The 17,597-nt window shown below is 46.1% G+C and overlaps 1 protein-coding gene across 4 annotated transcripts in view; it reads left to right on the top strand.

Moving 5' to 3' along the window:
• HTT (huntingtin) overlaps positions 1-17,597 on the top strand; it is a 2,905,635-nt gene that overhangs the window by 2,708,379 nt on the left and 179,659 nt on the right. For all 4 annotated transcript variants that reach the window (XM_069632055.1, XM_069632053.1, XM_069632052.1 and 1 more), the window contains one exon: positions 13,191-13,305. In XM_069632055.1, the coding sequence (XP_069488156.1) occupies positions 13,191-13,305 (115 nt within the window). The remainder of the gene's footprint in view (positions 1-13,190; positions 13,306-17,597) is intronic.

Genomic DNA, 17,597 nt, shown 5'->3' with positions numbered 1-17,597 from the left:
GGCGCCTCCAAAGGTTCCGGCGGCGGTTTCTCCTCCTACCGTCAAGCGGCCCGCTCGTCGTCTCAGGAGGCCTACAGAGGACGAGGCAAGTCTGGCGGACCCCGCCGTCGTCGCCAAGGAGGTCAAGGCGGCAAAACCTCGTCGAAGCAGGATTGAACCGGCCGTGGGGTCGGGCCCCCACCGAAGCACCCCGGTGGGAGGCCGGCTGGCGAGCTTCGTCAGCGTGTGGGAGTCCATCTCCACCGACCGTTGGGTGCTGGATGCCTTGTCCCGGGGCCACGCGCTCGAGTTTCAAAGAAAGTGTCCGTGCGTCCCCCCCGTGGCCAGGAAAGAACTTCACGTCCCTCAACTTCTCCTGGAGGTAAAGGCGATGCTCAGGAAGGGCGCCATCGAACTCGTCCCAAAGAGGCTTCGGGGCTCCGGAGTTAACTCGAGATACTTCCTCGTGAAGAAGAAGACGGGGGGATGGCGCCCCATCCTGGACCTGCGACGTCTGAACAAGTTCATCAAGGCGCAAAAGTTCCGGATGGTCACCCTCCAGCACGTCCTGGGTCAGCTGGAGGAAGGAGACTTCCTGTCGTCGTTGGATTTGGAGGATGCCTACTTCCATATTCCCATCCTAAAGGGGCACCGAAAATTCCTCAGGTTTGTGGTCCAAGGGCGTCATTACCAGTTCAAAGCCCTCCCCTTCGCACTACGGTCGGCACCCAGGGTGTTCACCAAGTGCCTCGCACCGGTGGCGGCGCAGCTGCGCCGCGAAGGGATCCACGTCTACCCCTACCTGGACGACTGGCTCATCCGAGCCAAGACAAGGGAGCTCGCCGTGGTTCACACGGCAAGGACCGTTTAACTTCTCACGTGAACTACGCCAAATCCCACCTGGTACCCGCGCAAGACGCTCTGTTTCTGGGAGCGAGGCTCAACACAGTGTCCCTTCTGGCCTCCCCGTCGGAGGAGAGGACCAGGACCATCCTGGGCAAGGTGCAGCGGATGTTGGTGGCCGACGCGGCCAAGGTGAGGTCCATCAAGTCCTTCCTCGGAATGATGTCTTCCTGCATCTACCTCATTCCCATGTGCAGGCTCCGGATGCGCCCGTAGCAGGAGTTCCTGGACGCGCGCTGGATCCAAACGACGGGCAGCTTCGAGGAAAGGATCACACTCGACGAGAGTTTCCGACGAGCGATCCGGTGGTGGGGCACCCGCGCGCATCAATCGGCGGGCATGGACTTCCAGACCCCAGCCCACCAGGAGACAGTGACCATGGATGCCTCCCTGGAAGGGTGGGGAGCGCACACCGAAAATCTGCACGCAAGAGGCCTTTGGCTCCCGACGGAGAAATCCCTACATATCAACGTCCTGGAGCTCCGTGCAGTGTTTTGGGCCCTCAGGTCCTTCCTTCCGTCCCTCAAGGGCAAGGTGGTGAGGATCTTCACCGACAACACCACCACCATGTTTTACATCAGGAAACAGGGCGGAACCAGGTCCCCAGCACTGTCCAAGGAGGCGCAGGACCTGGGGCATTGGGCAGTCACCCAAGGGATGTTTCTGGTGCCGTTTCATCTGGCAGGGATAAAAAACACCATCGCCGACTCACTCAGCAGGGAGCTTTGCTCGTGCCACGAGTGGGAACTACGGCAGGATCTAGTGGATCGCCTCTTCCGACGGTGGGGCACACCCCAGATCGACCTGTTCGCTACGCCGACGAACTCCAAGTGCCGGAGGTTCGCCAGCAGGTTTCCCCAGGCGAGGAGCATGGGCGATGCTTTCTCGTTCCCCTGGGAGGGCCTGTTCCTCTACGCGTTCCCTCCTTTGCCACTGCTAATCCGGCTCGTCAACCAGCTCAAGAGGTCACGGTGCAGGATGATCCTCGTCGCACCTGCGTGGCCGAGGCAGATATGGTTCCCGGACCTTCTGGACTTGTCAGCGTCCCCGCCAATCAAGCTGCCGGTGGACGCGGATCTGCTCTCCAGGGAAGGAGGCGCCATCCTCCACCACGACCCGAAATCGCTGAACTTGCAGGCCTGGCTCCTGCAGCGCTAGAGTTTGGAGGATACGACATACTGGCCGACTGCAGAGAGGTTCTTGCAAAGGCCAGGGCGTCCTCGACTCTTAAATGCTACGGACACAAATGGAAGAGGTTTTCTGTCTGGTGCCACGCACAGAAGATTAACCCTCTACGTATTACGGCTCCCCAGGTGCTGCCGTACCTGCTGACGCTGGCCAAAGCTGGACTGGCACACGCGTCCATCAAGATTCATCTTGCTGCGATCTCCCGATACACCAGAACCACGGACCGGTCGTTCCTGTGGTCTCATCGTCTGGTGAAAGAGTTCATGAAGGGACTGTTCAGATCGTTCCCGCCGGTGAAGGCGCCGGCCCCGGCGTGGGAGCTCAACGTGGTGCTGACCAAGCTCATGGGACCTCCGTTCGAGCCTCTGCACTCGGCCCCGTTGAAGTTTCTGTCGTGGAAAACAGCGTTTCTTGTGGCCATCACCTCCGCACGACGGGTGGGAGAGATCCAGGCCCTTTCCTGCAATGCCCCGTACTTGACTTTTCACGACACGAGGGTAGTGCTCAGGACGCACCCCTCCTTCATGCCCAAGGTACCGTCGGACTTCCATCTCAACAAACCCTTGGTGTTGCCTGTATTCTTCCCGTCGTCTTCGTCGCCGGCTAAGAGGACTTTGCACTCGCTGGATGTGGCTAGAGCGCTGAAGTTCTACGTGGACCGTACGAAGTGTTTTCGGAAGACGTCACAACTGAACTTTGGACCTGTCAATCGGGGGAAGGCTCTCTCGAAGGCTTCCATTTCCAGATGGCTCTCCGGCTGTATCATGTACTGTCATCGGTTGGCAAAACGACCGCTGCCTGGCCGTCCAAGAGCCCATTCCACCAGAGCGATCGCAGCTACCACGGCGTTCCTTTCTGGTGTGCCCCTGCTGGACATATGCAGGGCTGCTACGTGGAGGTCGACGCACACCTTCACGAAGTTCTACTGCGTCGATCGGGATTCCAGGGAGGAGTCCAGGGTCGGCCAAGCAGTGCTGCGCAACCTGTTCGCCTGAGATGAGCCTGGTGAGGAGGTAAGATGCTTAATGTTGAGTTTGATGTAATGCTTAATGTTGAGCCTTTGCCACCTCCTGTGGTTGTGCATGTGTGTTCTGCTATGTATTCTTTATTCATGAGCATGTGAATCCATGCCAGACCCCATGCTGGAGAAGGAACAAGTTACTTACCTGTAACTGTTGTTCTCCAGCATGGGTCTGGCATGGATTCACATGCGAACCCTCCCGCCTACCCCTCTGCGGCTCTTCACTTGGTCATACTGCCACTTCACGTGCTTCCAAATCTGAAGATGGCTGCCAGAGGCGGTGCTTAGGTAGAGGGCAGTCATTGGCTGTGGTCAGTATGACGCAGAGACCAGTGATTGGTTATTACTACGAAAGACAGATCAGAAACGAAACTGATACTGGTTTTTTCTTTACCGAGGATTCCCAGCCTGACGACGGGGAATATTCATGAGCATGTGAATCCATGCCAGACCCATGCTGGAGAACAACAGTTACAGGTAAGTAACTTGTTCCTTTCTTCTTATTCGCAAATACTAATATGGCACATTTCGAGGGGTTAGTTGCGATATTATGCTTGGTGACATATGCAGAGAACAGGCTCAGCTTATTTTGAAGCCCATAGGGTGTCCGATCAAACAGAATGATATAATCTGCAAATGCCAACCAATTTATTCTCGCTTCTCCTAATTTGACTGGAAAGATGATAAGTTTTTCCAAGATTTTATCAATGTCTGCAATGTACAAATTGAAAAGTATCGCCGCTAGTTGGCAGCCTTGCTTGACTCCTATTTTATTACGGTCTCAATGTAATCAGTCGCATACCCAGATTTATTAATCCGTATCTGATACAATGTTTGATTATGCAGCAAGGCTACCACACCCACCAGATATGGCGGTATCCGATATTGTATCATTTTACTCCACAGCAGTGAACGAATGACCCTGTCAAATGCTTTAGATAAGTCCAATGATGCCATATATGTTGCTCCTGAGATGGTGTGATGCAATGTTTCAAGGAGGTGGGCCAGGATAGTAGCATTTAAGGTGGTGCCCATTGCTTTTCTGAACCCTACTTGAATGTGGGATAGCAATTGTTTCTCCTCTACCCATTTTTTAAGTTCCTTCAAAAGCAAAGAAGCAAACACCTTTGCAGGAACATCGATCAACGATATAGGTCGATAGTTTTCTGGATCATCAACTGGCCCTTTTTTTTATAAATTGGTACAATTGTCACTGTACGCCAAGAAGGTGGAATAACTTTGGTAACAATAATCAGGTCAAATAGAGATTTTAACATTTTTGCCCAAAAGCGGGGATCATCTTTAAGTACACACGGAGGCAATCCTTCTGCACCGGCTGCCTTTGAGTATTTAATCTTACTAATAGCCCATATCACATCTTCTAGGTCCCATGGACATTTACTAGGGATTTTACTGATATGAGTATGAATGTCAAATTGGTTGGAGAGGTCCACGCAGAAATTTGCAGTCCTCTGCTTCATTTTACTGCAACCAGCAGGCCAGAAGTTGATCTGCCTTTGTCTGCTAAAACAGCTGCTAACGAAATGAACTTGTGATCGTCCCATACAGGATCCTTCGTCATCCAAGTTTCCTGTAGGGCAACTATGTCAAAACAATTTAAACCCTCATCCTGCGCCCACTGTAGATGTGAAAAACCTCTCATGTTCCAACTTGCTAGGGAGAGTTCTTCACCGATTACTCTGCTTAGTGGTTATAATTGTGCTCGAGTTGTACTTGCTTGCTGTATGCTTACCGCAGTATCACAATATGGACATTGGCACTCTGATTTAGGAACAGAATCAGATTTAGCCAAACACATTTCATCGGGGACCCAAACTGTCAGGATCTTGGGCAATAAGAAAACCCATCTTGAACAAGTACATTTTTGCCTTCCATATAGTGTTACGGACCAGCCCTGATTTAATCCATAGCCAAACTATTGACAAGTTTTTCTCACACAGAAAATCAACTCGATCAAAGTCGCTCAAGGTTATATCTTCCAATGCATTTACATCTCCGAAAATATTTAAAATGCTCAAGCGACATAAGTCGTATTTCTCAAACGGTGCATCACGACCATTTATTATTAATGTATGAAAGGAATCAAAACTGCTTATATTCTTGTTTTTTTTTATTGCCAGTCTTGGTTTTAGAGGTCAATTCACCCTCAGATCTTTTCATTGACCCCCCTTTAGGTGAAGGACCACAAAAATTGTTATTATTCTCAGTCCTGTTGCAGTTTCTTGAGTATGCAACCGGAACCTCATGGCTTGCACTTTCTGTGTGGAATATTTGTTTTTCACCTTCAAGAAGAGGTCGCGAAGCATGGGATGTGTCATTGGAAATAACACATGGTTTAGCCTCTGCGATACATTGTAATAGATACACGTCGACAGCAGATTTAATTGCAGTCATTCACAACCTAAATCAACTACAGGTATAGAAGTACCTGTGTTAGATGCGACTGAATGGTCTTGCTTGTTCAAACTAGGCTCAACTAGTGGAACATTTTGAGTGTGAGTAGAAACAATTGTTTTGTTCTCTAACAATTTTACCAGCGCATTTAGCGGTTCATAAAAGGCAGGTTGGATCAGAGCTGGTTGCTCGTTCGCTATTCCAAGGTTACTTGGTTTTGTCAATTCCGTTCTCTCCATAGCCAAAAGCGGCGCATTTTGTAACATATCCACTCTGTGGGTTAGGATCTACAGACGTGGATTCTCCTGCCTTATTCACTTCCGCAGAGGGGCCAATTAGTGCTTGAGCGCACCTCCTATTAACTTTGTTGGCCTTTGCCACAGAGGTTACTTTTTGTGTGATTACTTTTGTCTTTTTTATTGGTTCATTTTTTCGATTTCTCTTATTTACCTATTGGGAGAAAACATCAAAATGACCATGAATCGGTAATCTTTCCAATCACATCCTCCACTACATCTACAGGTCGTATCACCTTAGGGAACATGGGTAGAGCTGACGTCATAGTCGCATTAGGGTACAAATTAAGGCGTTCAAATTTCTGCTCTATTGTTATTCTTTCTAGCATATGCTTCTTTATATCGACATTCTGTGGGCACAGGGAACAGTTCTCATCCATTCTACAATTTGATACATTTTTTCAGATTGTAGAGTAATCTTCCTGTCTAAAGTTTCAAAAAGTTTGAAAAGGCTGTCAACAGTGGTATTAACCGCCCCTAAAGTGATTTCTATGAGAGCCAGGTTACCATCAGAATCGCAAACCTTATCAATCGCTAGGCAACGCCGTGGGGTAGGCTGAATATGAATCAACTGCCTGCCTAATGTAGTCCATAGAGCATGGGAGATTATAATCAGTAATATTTGTCACCCTAGAACTTTCAAGGTCCCTAATACTTGCATGCAGAGAAATATCAGCCATATGAAGTATCATTTATACATTCAACAGTAATTTCTACAGCATTGTCGATTTCAGCTATAGCTTCAACATCAGTTGTGGCCTTTTCTTGTAGGATAGAAAAGGTCCTTTTCCGCTGGTTACCTTTCATAGGAGTTTGAGGTATATTTAAGATGGTTTGGTCTGAGATTCCAACACTGGGAACGGAACCCCAACATTCATGTGGGAATTGTTCATGTTTGTGCTCAATTTTATTTCAGGGTTAGGATTTGGCAGAGCGGCGTAAACTGCACCCGAGGGAGTATGGCGAGGTATCATTAATGTACCCTCTTTCTCATAAAAAGCACGAATATCTCAATTAATTGGAGTGTTTTGATTAACTGGCGTAAGAGAAATAGTTTAACATTTTTTTTTTATTGTGTATGGTTAAAACATATTTCAATTGCAGTTAAAATACAAACAAGAGAACAAAACAAAAACAGAAAAAACCATCAATACATAATACAGCAATATCTCATAAAAGCACAATTTCATCTTCAGATTCATACAATAGCAAAGAAAATCAAGACAATATACAACTACCAGTAATATCATATCATGTTACTAGTAAGGCTGAGCATCTGAGTTCAATCACCACATTCCCCCTGTAGATTTAGTGTGTTCAAATATCTCAATAGACTGGAGGACGAGGAGTTCTTTGCAGTGCAGTTTCTTATAAAATATTCATTATACCTCTACATTGGGCATCAGCCTCATTGCAATCCAGATCATAGCTGTTTAATCTCTTTTCTAGCAAATTGGCTTCAATACTTGAAATACATTTTGTTAGACTAAGAATTAGAGTTTGGCTCCTCCCCCAAATACATCTTTGCCATAGAGTCTCTCTACTTAGACTAACATCAGAATAAATATGTGCACCAAGAATTAGTCTCCTTTCAGCTTCAAAAAAAGAACAATACACAGTTAGATGTTTCAACGATTCCCAGGTGTTGTTTGTTTCACAGAATATACATTGTCCAGTATTTGACTTATCTGTATGACGATACCAAGTCATTAATTTTTAATTGGTTTGTAGCTGGTTTAAACGGAATCTCAAATACAATTTCCTAGCAAAGTTGCAAGGAAAGATTTCCTGGTACTTTGGACGCTATCCCCACTGCCGAGTGAATTTGGCGTATTCATGGTATGACTTACATTTGTTAATGTTCTCGACTAAAAGACACCAATAATAACGCTGGAACTTAAGTTTACATGAAGGTAACCTCATTATCAAATATTCCTTAGCAATCATGGTACATGATAGTATATCATCCATTTTATTTTGAAATTTCAAAAAGGACGGAGGATGTCCATTAGTAATCATTATTGCCAGATCCTCGTATAAGGAAGCTTTGGGTGGTGATAGCATTTTGCCATAATTAGAACGTTGCTGCCAATGTCCTTTCACGGATAGTGGTAACAATTCCAGCTCATTATAAATGATTATATTAGGCGTAGATAAAGCCAACGCCAATTTAGGTTTCCACATTTTGCCTTCTATCACATCTAGAGTCTCCTCTAAATCATGAAGACTAATGTCCAGGGCATAAAGTAGAATAGTCTCTATTTTTTGTAGATAGAATTTAAGGATTGGAATCAATGAGAATTTCCCAAATCGTTGATATATTATCTTCATCTGCGAAGTGAGCGATTTTGCTTTATTATTCAACATTGTCCTCCAGCAATCAATAGAGGATGTACTGGATAAATGGTATCCTAGATAACGCATGGAAGGAGACTGAGGAATGGAAATCTGTTAGGGAGAATTCTCTTATAAGGCTAATTTCCCAAACCTAGTGAGTCCCCCAGCAGCTTTGCTGGATTTATGGGCTTTGTTTTTTCTCCTGCTAAGAGTGAGACTCTTTTCCTCCCACTCTTAGGCATGATTTGAGGTATGTCTTTGACTCTTTGTGTGCTTATGGGCTATGGGGTCTTTTACTCCATAGGGTATCATCTATTTGTTATGTGTGTTACACAGCACCCTCAGTGCAGTAACACAGGGGTATCATAGTGACCCCCAAACATAGACTCCATACCCTGGGACTGATTACTGTCTCCCAGGGCATGTAAAGTCACCATTGACTTCACTAGTCCAAAATTGTGAACAGAACCAGTACAAACCATCATATTGTGGAAGTACTGGAAGGGGTTAATTCGATTGCACCTGGGTGTGTTTCCAAGGGGGCACTGTCCAGTCCCCCCTTGTCGAGTTTCTGGCTGGTGGCAGTGGTTACCGCGCAAAATATTCCACCAGAATATTTCCTATGGGATTTTCCCATTGATTTTAAACACACCACTTTTTGGTGCAATGTTAAAGATACCACTGGTTTATTTATTTAATATTAAATTAACGGTTGGGTCTTTTTGCCAGAACTCTTTTCTAAAATGGCATTCGTGTCCGTCTCTGTAACTCTAACCAAGGTCGAGTCCTTTGTTCCACTATTTTGGCAGGCTTCTCCACAGAAGCCCTCCAAATGGTGCCACTCTGTCTGGGTTCCACAGGATGTCTGGGTTGGGGAATTGGCACCCTGGACTGCGTTGCCTTAGCAACCCAAGTCGCACTCTATTCTGATTGGCCTAGTGGTGAGCCGCCCCGGCTCACCACTTAGCATGTATGAGTGACAGCTAGGCTGTTGAATTGGGGTTTGTGTGCATAAAAGCAGGGCCTTTGGGACTGGAACTTCAGAAGTCGCCACAGGACCTGAGAATCCAAAGAGGGAAGAAGCTGAGCCATCTGCAACGACGACACCACCGGTGGAGCCCTGCTGCAGCGAACTCACCACTTTCCCAACGACAAGAGAAGATCTTCTGCTGGACGAGTCTTCTTCCTTTGAGCTGGTGGGATCAACCAGTTCGCCCCTTTCGCCTTCCACAGACGTCTCTTGGTCGAATCGCCTGTGCCAAGCACCCGGGCGGCCGGATAGCCAAGCTTCACCACTTTGACCGCGAATAAAAGGAACGCACATTTTAACCGACGAACTCCACGGCTGGTTTCATCCCTGGGCAGTGCAACAACTCAAATTTTCCTCCTCCACTAGATCCTCTCTTCCCCTGGTCGAAACACTGAACTGCAACCACTGCCAGGAACATATGCCACCGCTGGAGCTTCCTCTCTCTTTAAGGTACTGGATCTACCTGGCCTCTCTTTCCACAGATTGCTAAAGGTGACCCTTAAATCCTTGGCTTTCCAACTGGGTTGGCCCCAGACCTTCTAACTTTACTTCTTGAATCACCCCAACCTCTTTTGAACATTCTGCAAAGACTTTTAGTGCATTTTAAACTGTGTGATCTTGGGCACATTTCGCTTTGCTCCATTTAAAGTGGGCCTGGCCTATGAACTTTGGCTCTACAGTGTATACTACCTTTACTCCCTTGCTTTGAACTTCTAAAAGTGTTGGGAACTGATTTATTTTTATGCTCTGCCTCTTCTCTCCCTTTAACTTAACTATTGGAGTGCCATCTAGGTTACACGCTCACATCTGTTTTAACAAATAGTGGTGTTTTAACTCTGACTTGTCTAATAGTTATCAATGGAGGTGTTTATACTTTACCTGACTGTGTTTTAACTTGCTTTTGATTTAGAGTACTAGTGTATTTCCTAAAGTGTGTTTTAAATAAATAATTATATACATTTGATACAAAGCCATGGTCAGTGTTTGTTAGCTCTACTGTGTTTTAGCCCTATTGTGTATACTCTATATACTGTCCTACTCCTACTTTTCTTGAGAGAAGTCTGACTGCTCAGCCACAGCTACCAGGTAAATCTGGGTGGTGCAGACTGCTACCAATTGGGTTTACTGCCAACACCTGTAGCCTTAAGCCTTTTGCAGTGGTCCCTAAGCGAACTTGCACAGGATTCTGCCTAACAAAATCCCATTTAAACACAATGCGAATTTAGAACACCTTCTCCGCCCTTCCGTAAAGGTAATGATAAAAGATTTCTCTGGGTTTACTTGCAGGTTATTTTTGTGTGCATATGAATAAAACAAAGCCAACTTGACCTGGAGCCCAAAAGGAGTCTGATCAAAGAATAGTAAATCATCAGCAAAACTTAACCAATTGAGCATTAAGCTACCTAGTTTGGCTAGGAAAATAATAGTCTCCTTCCATCCTTCATCTAGATCTAGTAAATATAAATTAAACGGGACTGCAGCAAGGTTGCAGCCCTGTTTGAGCCCTATTTCAGTTGGAATGGAGTCAGTGAGTGCACCGGCTTTTGTGAGCCGTATTCGATAGGTGGTATCTTGCGTTTAAGGGTGACAAGGTCTGAGTCATACCAAGAGTTGCACTTGGATTTTGGCTTCAGGCGGATCCTCATAAGAGGGGCAAGTACATCAAGAGTGTGAGAGATAGAGCAGTGACGGTTAGAAAGTGCTGTGTTAGGATGTGAGTCAGCCAGAGGTGCAGAAGTAGTAGAGAAAGGGGCGGCGAAAACCTCAACTGACACACGCTTCATGGGTCGAATGACTGAGAAAGTGTGTGGCAGAGCTGTAGTAGGCTTAACCTGAGGGGTAGAGAGAAAGATGAGAGGAAAGGGGAAAGTGATCACTCCAGGAGAGAGGAGTGGTGAGAGGGTTAGAGAGGGGGAGGTCTGAGGAAATCGGATATTATTATCCAAGATGTGCCCTGCAGAGTGAGTCGGGCCAGAGAGGTGAATAGAGAGAGAGAGCAGGAGAGAGAGAGTCGCAGAAGCTGCAAAAGAGTCCAGAAGGACAGGAAGCATCCTGGTGGATGTTAAGGTCTCCGAGAAGGAGAAGTTGAGAGGTCGAGGCAAGGAGGGAGGAGGAGAGCGAAGGAAAAGATGAGAAGGAAGGAGGAGTAGAGACCGCTGGAGGGCCAGGAAAGGCAGAGGAGGAGGAGGAGGAACTGAACAGGACTTCCAGGAGAATGTCCCTTCCTAAGTTGAAGAGAATTGGGCTCAAGCCACTTGATGTGTGCCTAGAGCATCTGCTTTACTGAGAGATGTTGCCATATTAGACACCTATCTGGCTGCACCGTGGGCTTTAGACAAACATTACTGCTTGAATTCATGGAATGGGGAACATGAGTGATTTGGGCATTGCTATTTCTGATGTAGGTGCTTGTAACGTCCTATCCTTCCTTTAGCATACTAGGTTTTGGAGCCTTTTAAAAATTGGTAGCTTGTGGGAAGGATGGATCCATTAGAAGATGGTCCTTTCTCCCACAGAATCCTCAGTGACCAGCCTTTTAAAACCTGTAACGGATTGCTTATAAACCTATGGCAGTGGTGCAGTTCCTCAGCCTCTGGTTGTGAAGAACCTTGGCAGAACTGAGGTAATACTGCTTGAGCTTTATCAGTATCCCTGATGTCATATCCTGGCTGATGTGATGGTGTCCGATCCAGTCTGAGTTTGAGGAAGATATTTCAAAGATGAGAAATTGTGGGGCTTATCCCCATTTTGTAAGACAATGTATGATGCCATCCAAAATAAATAAGAAACCGAATAGGAAGGTTTACACATAAAGGTTACTTTATAGATACTGTGTTGTTAATGGGTGCATTTGACCCTCATTACAAGTTTGCCGGTATCCAGACGGTACACCAGCAAACGGACCTAATGTTACTGGTGCCATATATGCTAGAATTAGCAGCATATTACAGATACCGGGAATGGTAGGTAAATCCTCATTTCATGGAGTCCACAGGACTGCATAGGGGGATTGCTGGTATTACAGGTACCGGTAATACTGGTTCCGGTAATACCAGCTGTTTTTTGCCGGTAAGGGCCTGAGTTACCTCCAGCTCTCAGCTGGAGGTAAATCAGGCCACCACCACCGGAAAAATTGGAGTATACCGGCCTGGAAACATGCCAGAAACCAGAATTACTGGCAGGTTAATTCCGCACCGGCATACTCCTAATGGGCCCCATTGACTCTCATGATTTGCGATCGCGTTCATGAAGTGTCAGCTTAAACCGTAGCAGGAAAGTGAAAATGTAAAAGGATCATGGTTTTAACCTAAGGATGAATTAACATTTTGAACCATAAGCGCTGGTTCGGTTGCTGCCCATTCTATTACACTGAGACATGGTTTGCTTTATTAAGTAAGTATTGTCGTGATTTAAGTTGTTTTCTTTTGTTCATATTTCTTATTCTAACAAACCTTTTATTTTTGTCATCAGATTTTCATATAAAACATTGCTTTCCACACAGTCATGAACTAGAATATTGCAAACAGCAGTACTCAAGTTTTCCCAAAACAATTCAAATGCTTGGCATTTATCACTTACCCTCTCTACCTCCCCACCTATATCCCTTTCTATAGTTCGATGTACCCCAAATCTTTTCATATTTGTGTGGGCACCCTCTCCGCTTGTACACTAGCTTGTCCCGTTTTTTAATAATGTCCACCCCCGACGGCCATGCTGCTAGCCTTGGGGGATCCAAGCTCATCCGCTGCTGTGCTATAGCTCTCTTTGCAATTATACATGCAATGCCCAGAACTGTTTTGGCACACCTGTGAATGTCTGTGTTCAACCATATTACCAATATTCCATTCCTGGGTTCTAGGTTTATTAGTCTTTCCAAAACCCCCTACATCTCCTTATTTATTTTTGAGCTAGAACACACCACGTGGCAGAATTGTTGTTCATGATATTTATTGCTGTTGAATTAATTCACATTGAAATGTCCATCTAACAAGTTCATTAATTGTCTTCCTGACTGTTGCAGCTGTGTGAATGTTCATAACCAACAGCATGTCTTGGTAATGTGTGCTGCAGCCTTCTACTTAATTGAGAATTACCCGCTTGATGTCGGAGTAGAATTCACTGCAGGAATTATACAGGCAAGTGACTGAAAATAATATAATTCAAAGTATGAACATCATTTTTTCGTTGTGTTGTGATCATATTTTAAATATTTAAAGTAATATGTAAAAGCAAAATCATGGTGCCTTTTCTGCCTATTTAAGGTCATTAAGTCCTACCTGTTTGCTTATTATTTTCTTTTACAAACTCTTCTATTATCCATAGTCGAAACGTGTGTGCTACTCTGAATTTGGCAGCTAAAAGTTGTATATTGGAATGGGAACTGATGACAGTTAAGTTTGAAAACTGCCACCTATTTCTTAGTTTGCTCTTGAAACATAGGTAATAGTCACAATTGGTTACCAAGGGTCTCATTAGGAGTTTTACACGTATGTATAAAGGCCCTTGGTGAGTTAGAGGATCTCCCCATTCTCTTTTATGAATGGGTCAAGCCAAGGGAACTTGCATGGTGAGGCCGCCGCAAGATGTGCCAGGATCTCCTAAGCTCGTCCCTGTTTCTGAGACACGGCATTGTGTGTGCCCCATTGAGGACTGTAGAACATCGAACATCACAACTGGACTATAAGTCCCAATAGAGAATAGACCTTGTCCCTGGCTGAGACAGATTGCAAACATTTTAGAAACCTAGTATACCAATATCCGAGAGGTGAAGGCAAATAATAGATGAATCTATGTCATCACAGCGCCGCCTGTAACTGCACAGCCAAAAATGTCAATGGCAATTACGGCGCTGGTGCAGTGGTCAGATAGATCACTTTCCCCCCGCAATACCCCAACCCCACACGCTTACCTTTACCGCGGTGCACTTCTGTGTGTGCTGCCAACTCCTTGTACCCCTGCAGCGTCAGTTCCTGCCACTTACGTGGGGCGGTGCTGACGCTGCTGGGTCCTTTTTTTGATGTTAACAGTAACAATTAAACAATAACCACAACTGACCCTCCCCCTACTCCCCTTGTCCCTTCCGATCCCATTGTAGAGTATCCTTATCCCCTGATTGGGTATAGTCCGGGCTTCGTCCCTGTACAAGTCTCGTGTCGCTTCTACCTAGTTCTCCTTCTCCCGGCCGCCAGACAGGACTCTCCTTCCCCATCTTCCTCACACCAGACCCATCAATTTGATTTTCCTCAGACATCATGCTCCGCTAGAGTCACTTTGTAGGAAGTTCATCACCAGATCCCAGTCTGCCAGGAACCCCTGATAATTCCCCTGTAGTGAGTAGGTTACCCATTCCATGGATGCACACAGCAGGATTTTGCTCACCCATTCATGCTCCATGGGTGGGACTTTGACTTCCATTTCTGGGCGATAACCAGGGCCACTGATAACATTAGTATTACATAGATTTTCCTCTGCGCTTTCGAGGGAAGGTCCTCAATAGTTCCTCTAAGGCCTAAGATTGCTCCTCCCCAGTTCCCCTTACATCTCACCCCCATTATTTCCTCTATTGCCTCCGATATTATGTCCCAGTAGGCCTTGATTCAGGGGCAATCCCACCACAAATGTCTCCAGGTTCCTACCTCGCCGTCACATTCCCTCCAGCAGTCCTTGACTTGTGGGAATAGCTTGTTCAAGGCACATAGGGTGAGATGCCATTGGCACAGTAGTTTGGCCCAGAATTCTTGTATTTGAATGGATCTTGTCAACTTAAAATAATGTCTTTTGCTATGTAATCTGCTGTTGTGTTGTTTTCTACCTGACGCAACATTTTATCTGCTCCATTCAGTATTTTTGTATATTATGCCTTCAACGATTTCTTTGTACAACTTGATATCTGTAATTTCTATACAATGACTGTAACTATTTCTATGTGTAACCCGAAAAGTGAAATTTACTTGTAATGCACCCAGATACCTCCGGGTTTGGTGCGCTATATAAATAAACCAACGAACTTTGGTATGCTTCCCCAGACCTGTGCCCACTCGGAGACTTCTATCTGGCGGCCAACTGCCTCGTCCCGTAGGCTCCTATATCGGCGTTGCTTCCTCGTTTTGTTTTATAAACCTGTAGAGGGTGCCCACTATATTTTTGTGCCCCACATTATTGAGAGTTTTTCAAATGGCATCAGGGATCTCAGTGCTGCCCTCTTTATATCCGACTGGAGTACCCAGTGCGGCAGTTGCATGTATCAATATCTCTCTTCCTCCCCCAGGGAAAAGTGTGATTTACATTGGTTGAATGATTTAATTTCCCTTCCCTCAAACTTATCTCTTATCTTGAGGCAGCCTCCCCTTCCCATCTGCTAAATTCCCCTCTTCCTCAGGAAAATTTTGGGTTATAAAAGATTGGGGTGAAAGGCGATGGGAAGGACGTGAGGCCGCTCTGGTTATTAGCTCATCCCAATGTCGCACACTAGTGCTCCTATCGTGCTTTTGTATAGATTTTTGAGATGGCCCTCCTTGGGTTTCCACAAGACTGTCTCAAGATGCCCTCCTGCTAGTGCCTCCTCCATTTGTCTCTACCGCTTGTTTCTATTGTCTTTCAGCCAGTCTAATTACTCTTACTTGGACAGCCAGGTAAGATGCTCTAATGTCCGGAACCCCCAGTCTCCCCTATTTCTTGGCATTTGCATCAGACTTCTCGCTACTCTGGGTTTTTGTATTGTTCCAAATACTTTCCTATGAGCTTATGGATCACTCTAAGGAATGTTTGGGGACTTTCATTGGAATTTCCGTGAAATAGTATAGAATTTTAGGGAGTATGACCCTCTTGGTCAGATTGATCCTCCTCAGCCATGAAATCCTGAGTGGGCTCCACCCCTGTAAAAGCTGTCTAAAGTGGGATAATAAGGGCAGATAATTATAAGTATACATTGACTCAATGTCTTTGGTGATGTTGAGTCCTAGATATTTTATTGCAATGGACGTCCAGCTATAATGGAAGGCTTTTTTGATCCCCCGCTCTACCCCTTCCTTTAATGTTAGGTTAAGGGGCTCTGACTTGGTAGTATTGATCTTTAGGCCGGCAACTTTTCTAAACGTCCCCAGTTCCCTCTCCAGAGCCCTGAGGGACCTATCCGGGTCTGATATGGTTAGCGGCAGGTTGTATGCAAATGCTGCCACTTTATGCGGCTGCCCAACAAACGGGATGCCCGCTATGTCCTCTGCGGCCCGGTGCGTGGCCAGCAGTGGTTCCAGGTGGATTGCGTAAAGCAGGGAGGAGAGGGGATGGCCCTGTTCCGTTCCTCTCGTCACCTTGATTGACCCTGATAATTGCCCGTTAATCAAAAGCCGGAGGGTTGGGCTAGAGTAATTTGACTTGATCATCGCCAGCATATTTTCCCCGAAGCCCATTCTCCTCATAGTGCCACTCCACCCTGTCAAATGCTTTCTCTGCATCAAACGCGAGGAGAAGCGCGGATACCTTTTTCATGTTCACCTTTTCAACTAAGTGCAATACCATTCTAGTGTTATCCCCAGTTTGTTTGCTGTGTATAAAGCCTGTCGGGTCTGTTCCAATCAGTTTCAGAAGGTAAAGATCTATCCTAGTAGCCAGAATTTTTGTAAAGATCTTCACATCAATGTTTATTAGCGCAATCGGCCTGTAGGATTTAACATTTTCCGGGTCTATGTCTGGTTTAGGAAGGAGGACTACCTTAGCTTCCTCCATCGATGGACTTATTCTCCCTGGTTGCCTGTACTCATTAAATAATAGGACCAAGTGGGGGATTAGCACTTCTCTAAAGATCTTGTATAAGTCGGCGGTAAAGCCGTCCGGGCCTTAGGCTTTGTTTATGGGCATCAAGTTAATTGCTCTACGTACCTACTTAGCTGTTATAGCTTGGTCGAGGACTTGTGATTCCTCCCTTGTCAAGGTTGGAAGGTGGATGCTTTCCAGATATTTCACTTGGGTTTCTCGGGGGGGTCATGGGATCATGGGAGTTCTCGGATCTATACAGATCTGTATACAATTCTGTGAATCCTCTCTGTATCTCTGCTGCTCGGTGCTCTAACCCCCCCAACCCCTAACCCCGGACCAGCCTGCTCAATTTAATTTTGGTAACGGGTCTTTCCTGTTCCTCTTTCCTTAGAAGCCTGGCTAGAAGCCTGTCTGCCTTATTAACTTTTACGTTTGTGTCTGAGGTGTAGTAGCGCCCGTTCAGCATTCCTCGTCTGTAGCACCTCCAGTTGGCCTCTTATGGCCCCATACTCCCTCCTGGTCTCGCTGGGTCCTTTTTAAAAATCTTTTTATACTTTTTCTTGTCTCCCGCTTACCGTAATGGTAAGCGGCAGACACACCTGCAACCCACGACTCCCATTACTGCGCCAAGGAGACCAGGGAACAACCCTGCAACCCCCGCTGCTCCACTTGG

Source organism: Ambystoma mexicanum, chromosome 6q (assembly GCF_040938575.1).
Source record: "Ambystoma mexicanum isolate Mex_15411 chromosome 6q, UKY_AmexF1_1, whole genome shotgun sequence".
NCBI classification, from domain to species: domain Eukaryota; kingdom Metazoa; phylum Chordata; class Amphibia; order Caudata; family Ambystomatidae; genus Ambystoma; species Ambystoma mexicanum.
This window is presented reverse-complemented; position numbering and strand designations above follow the sequence as displayed.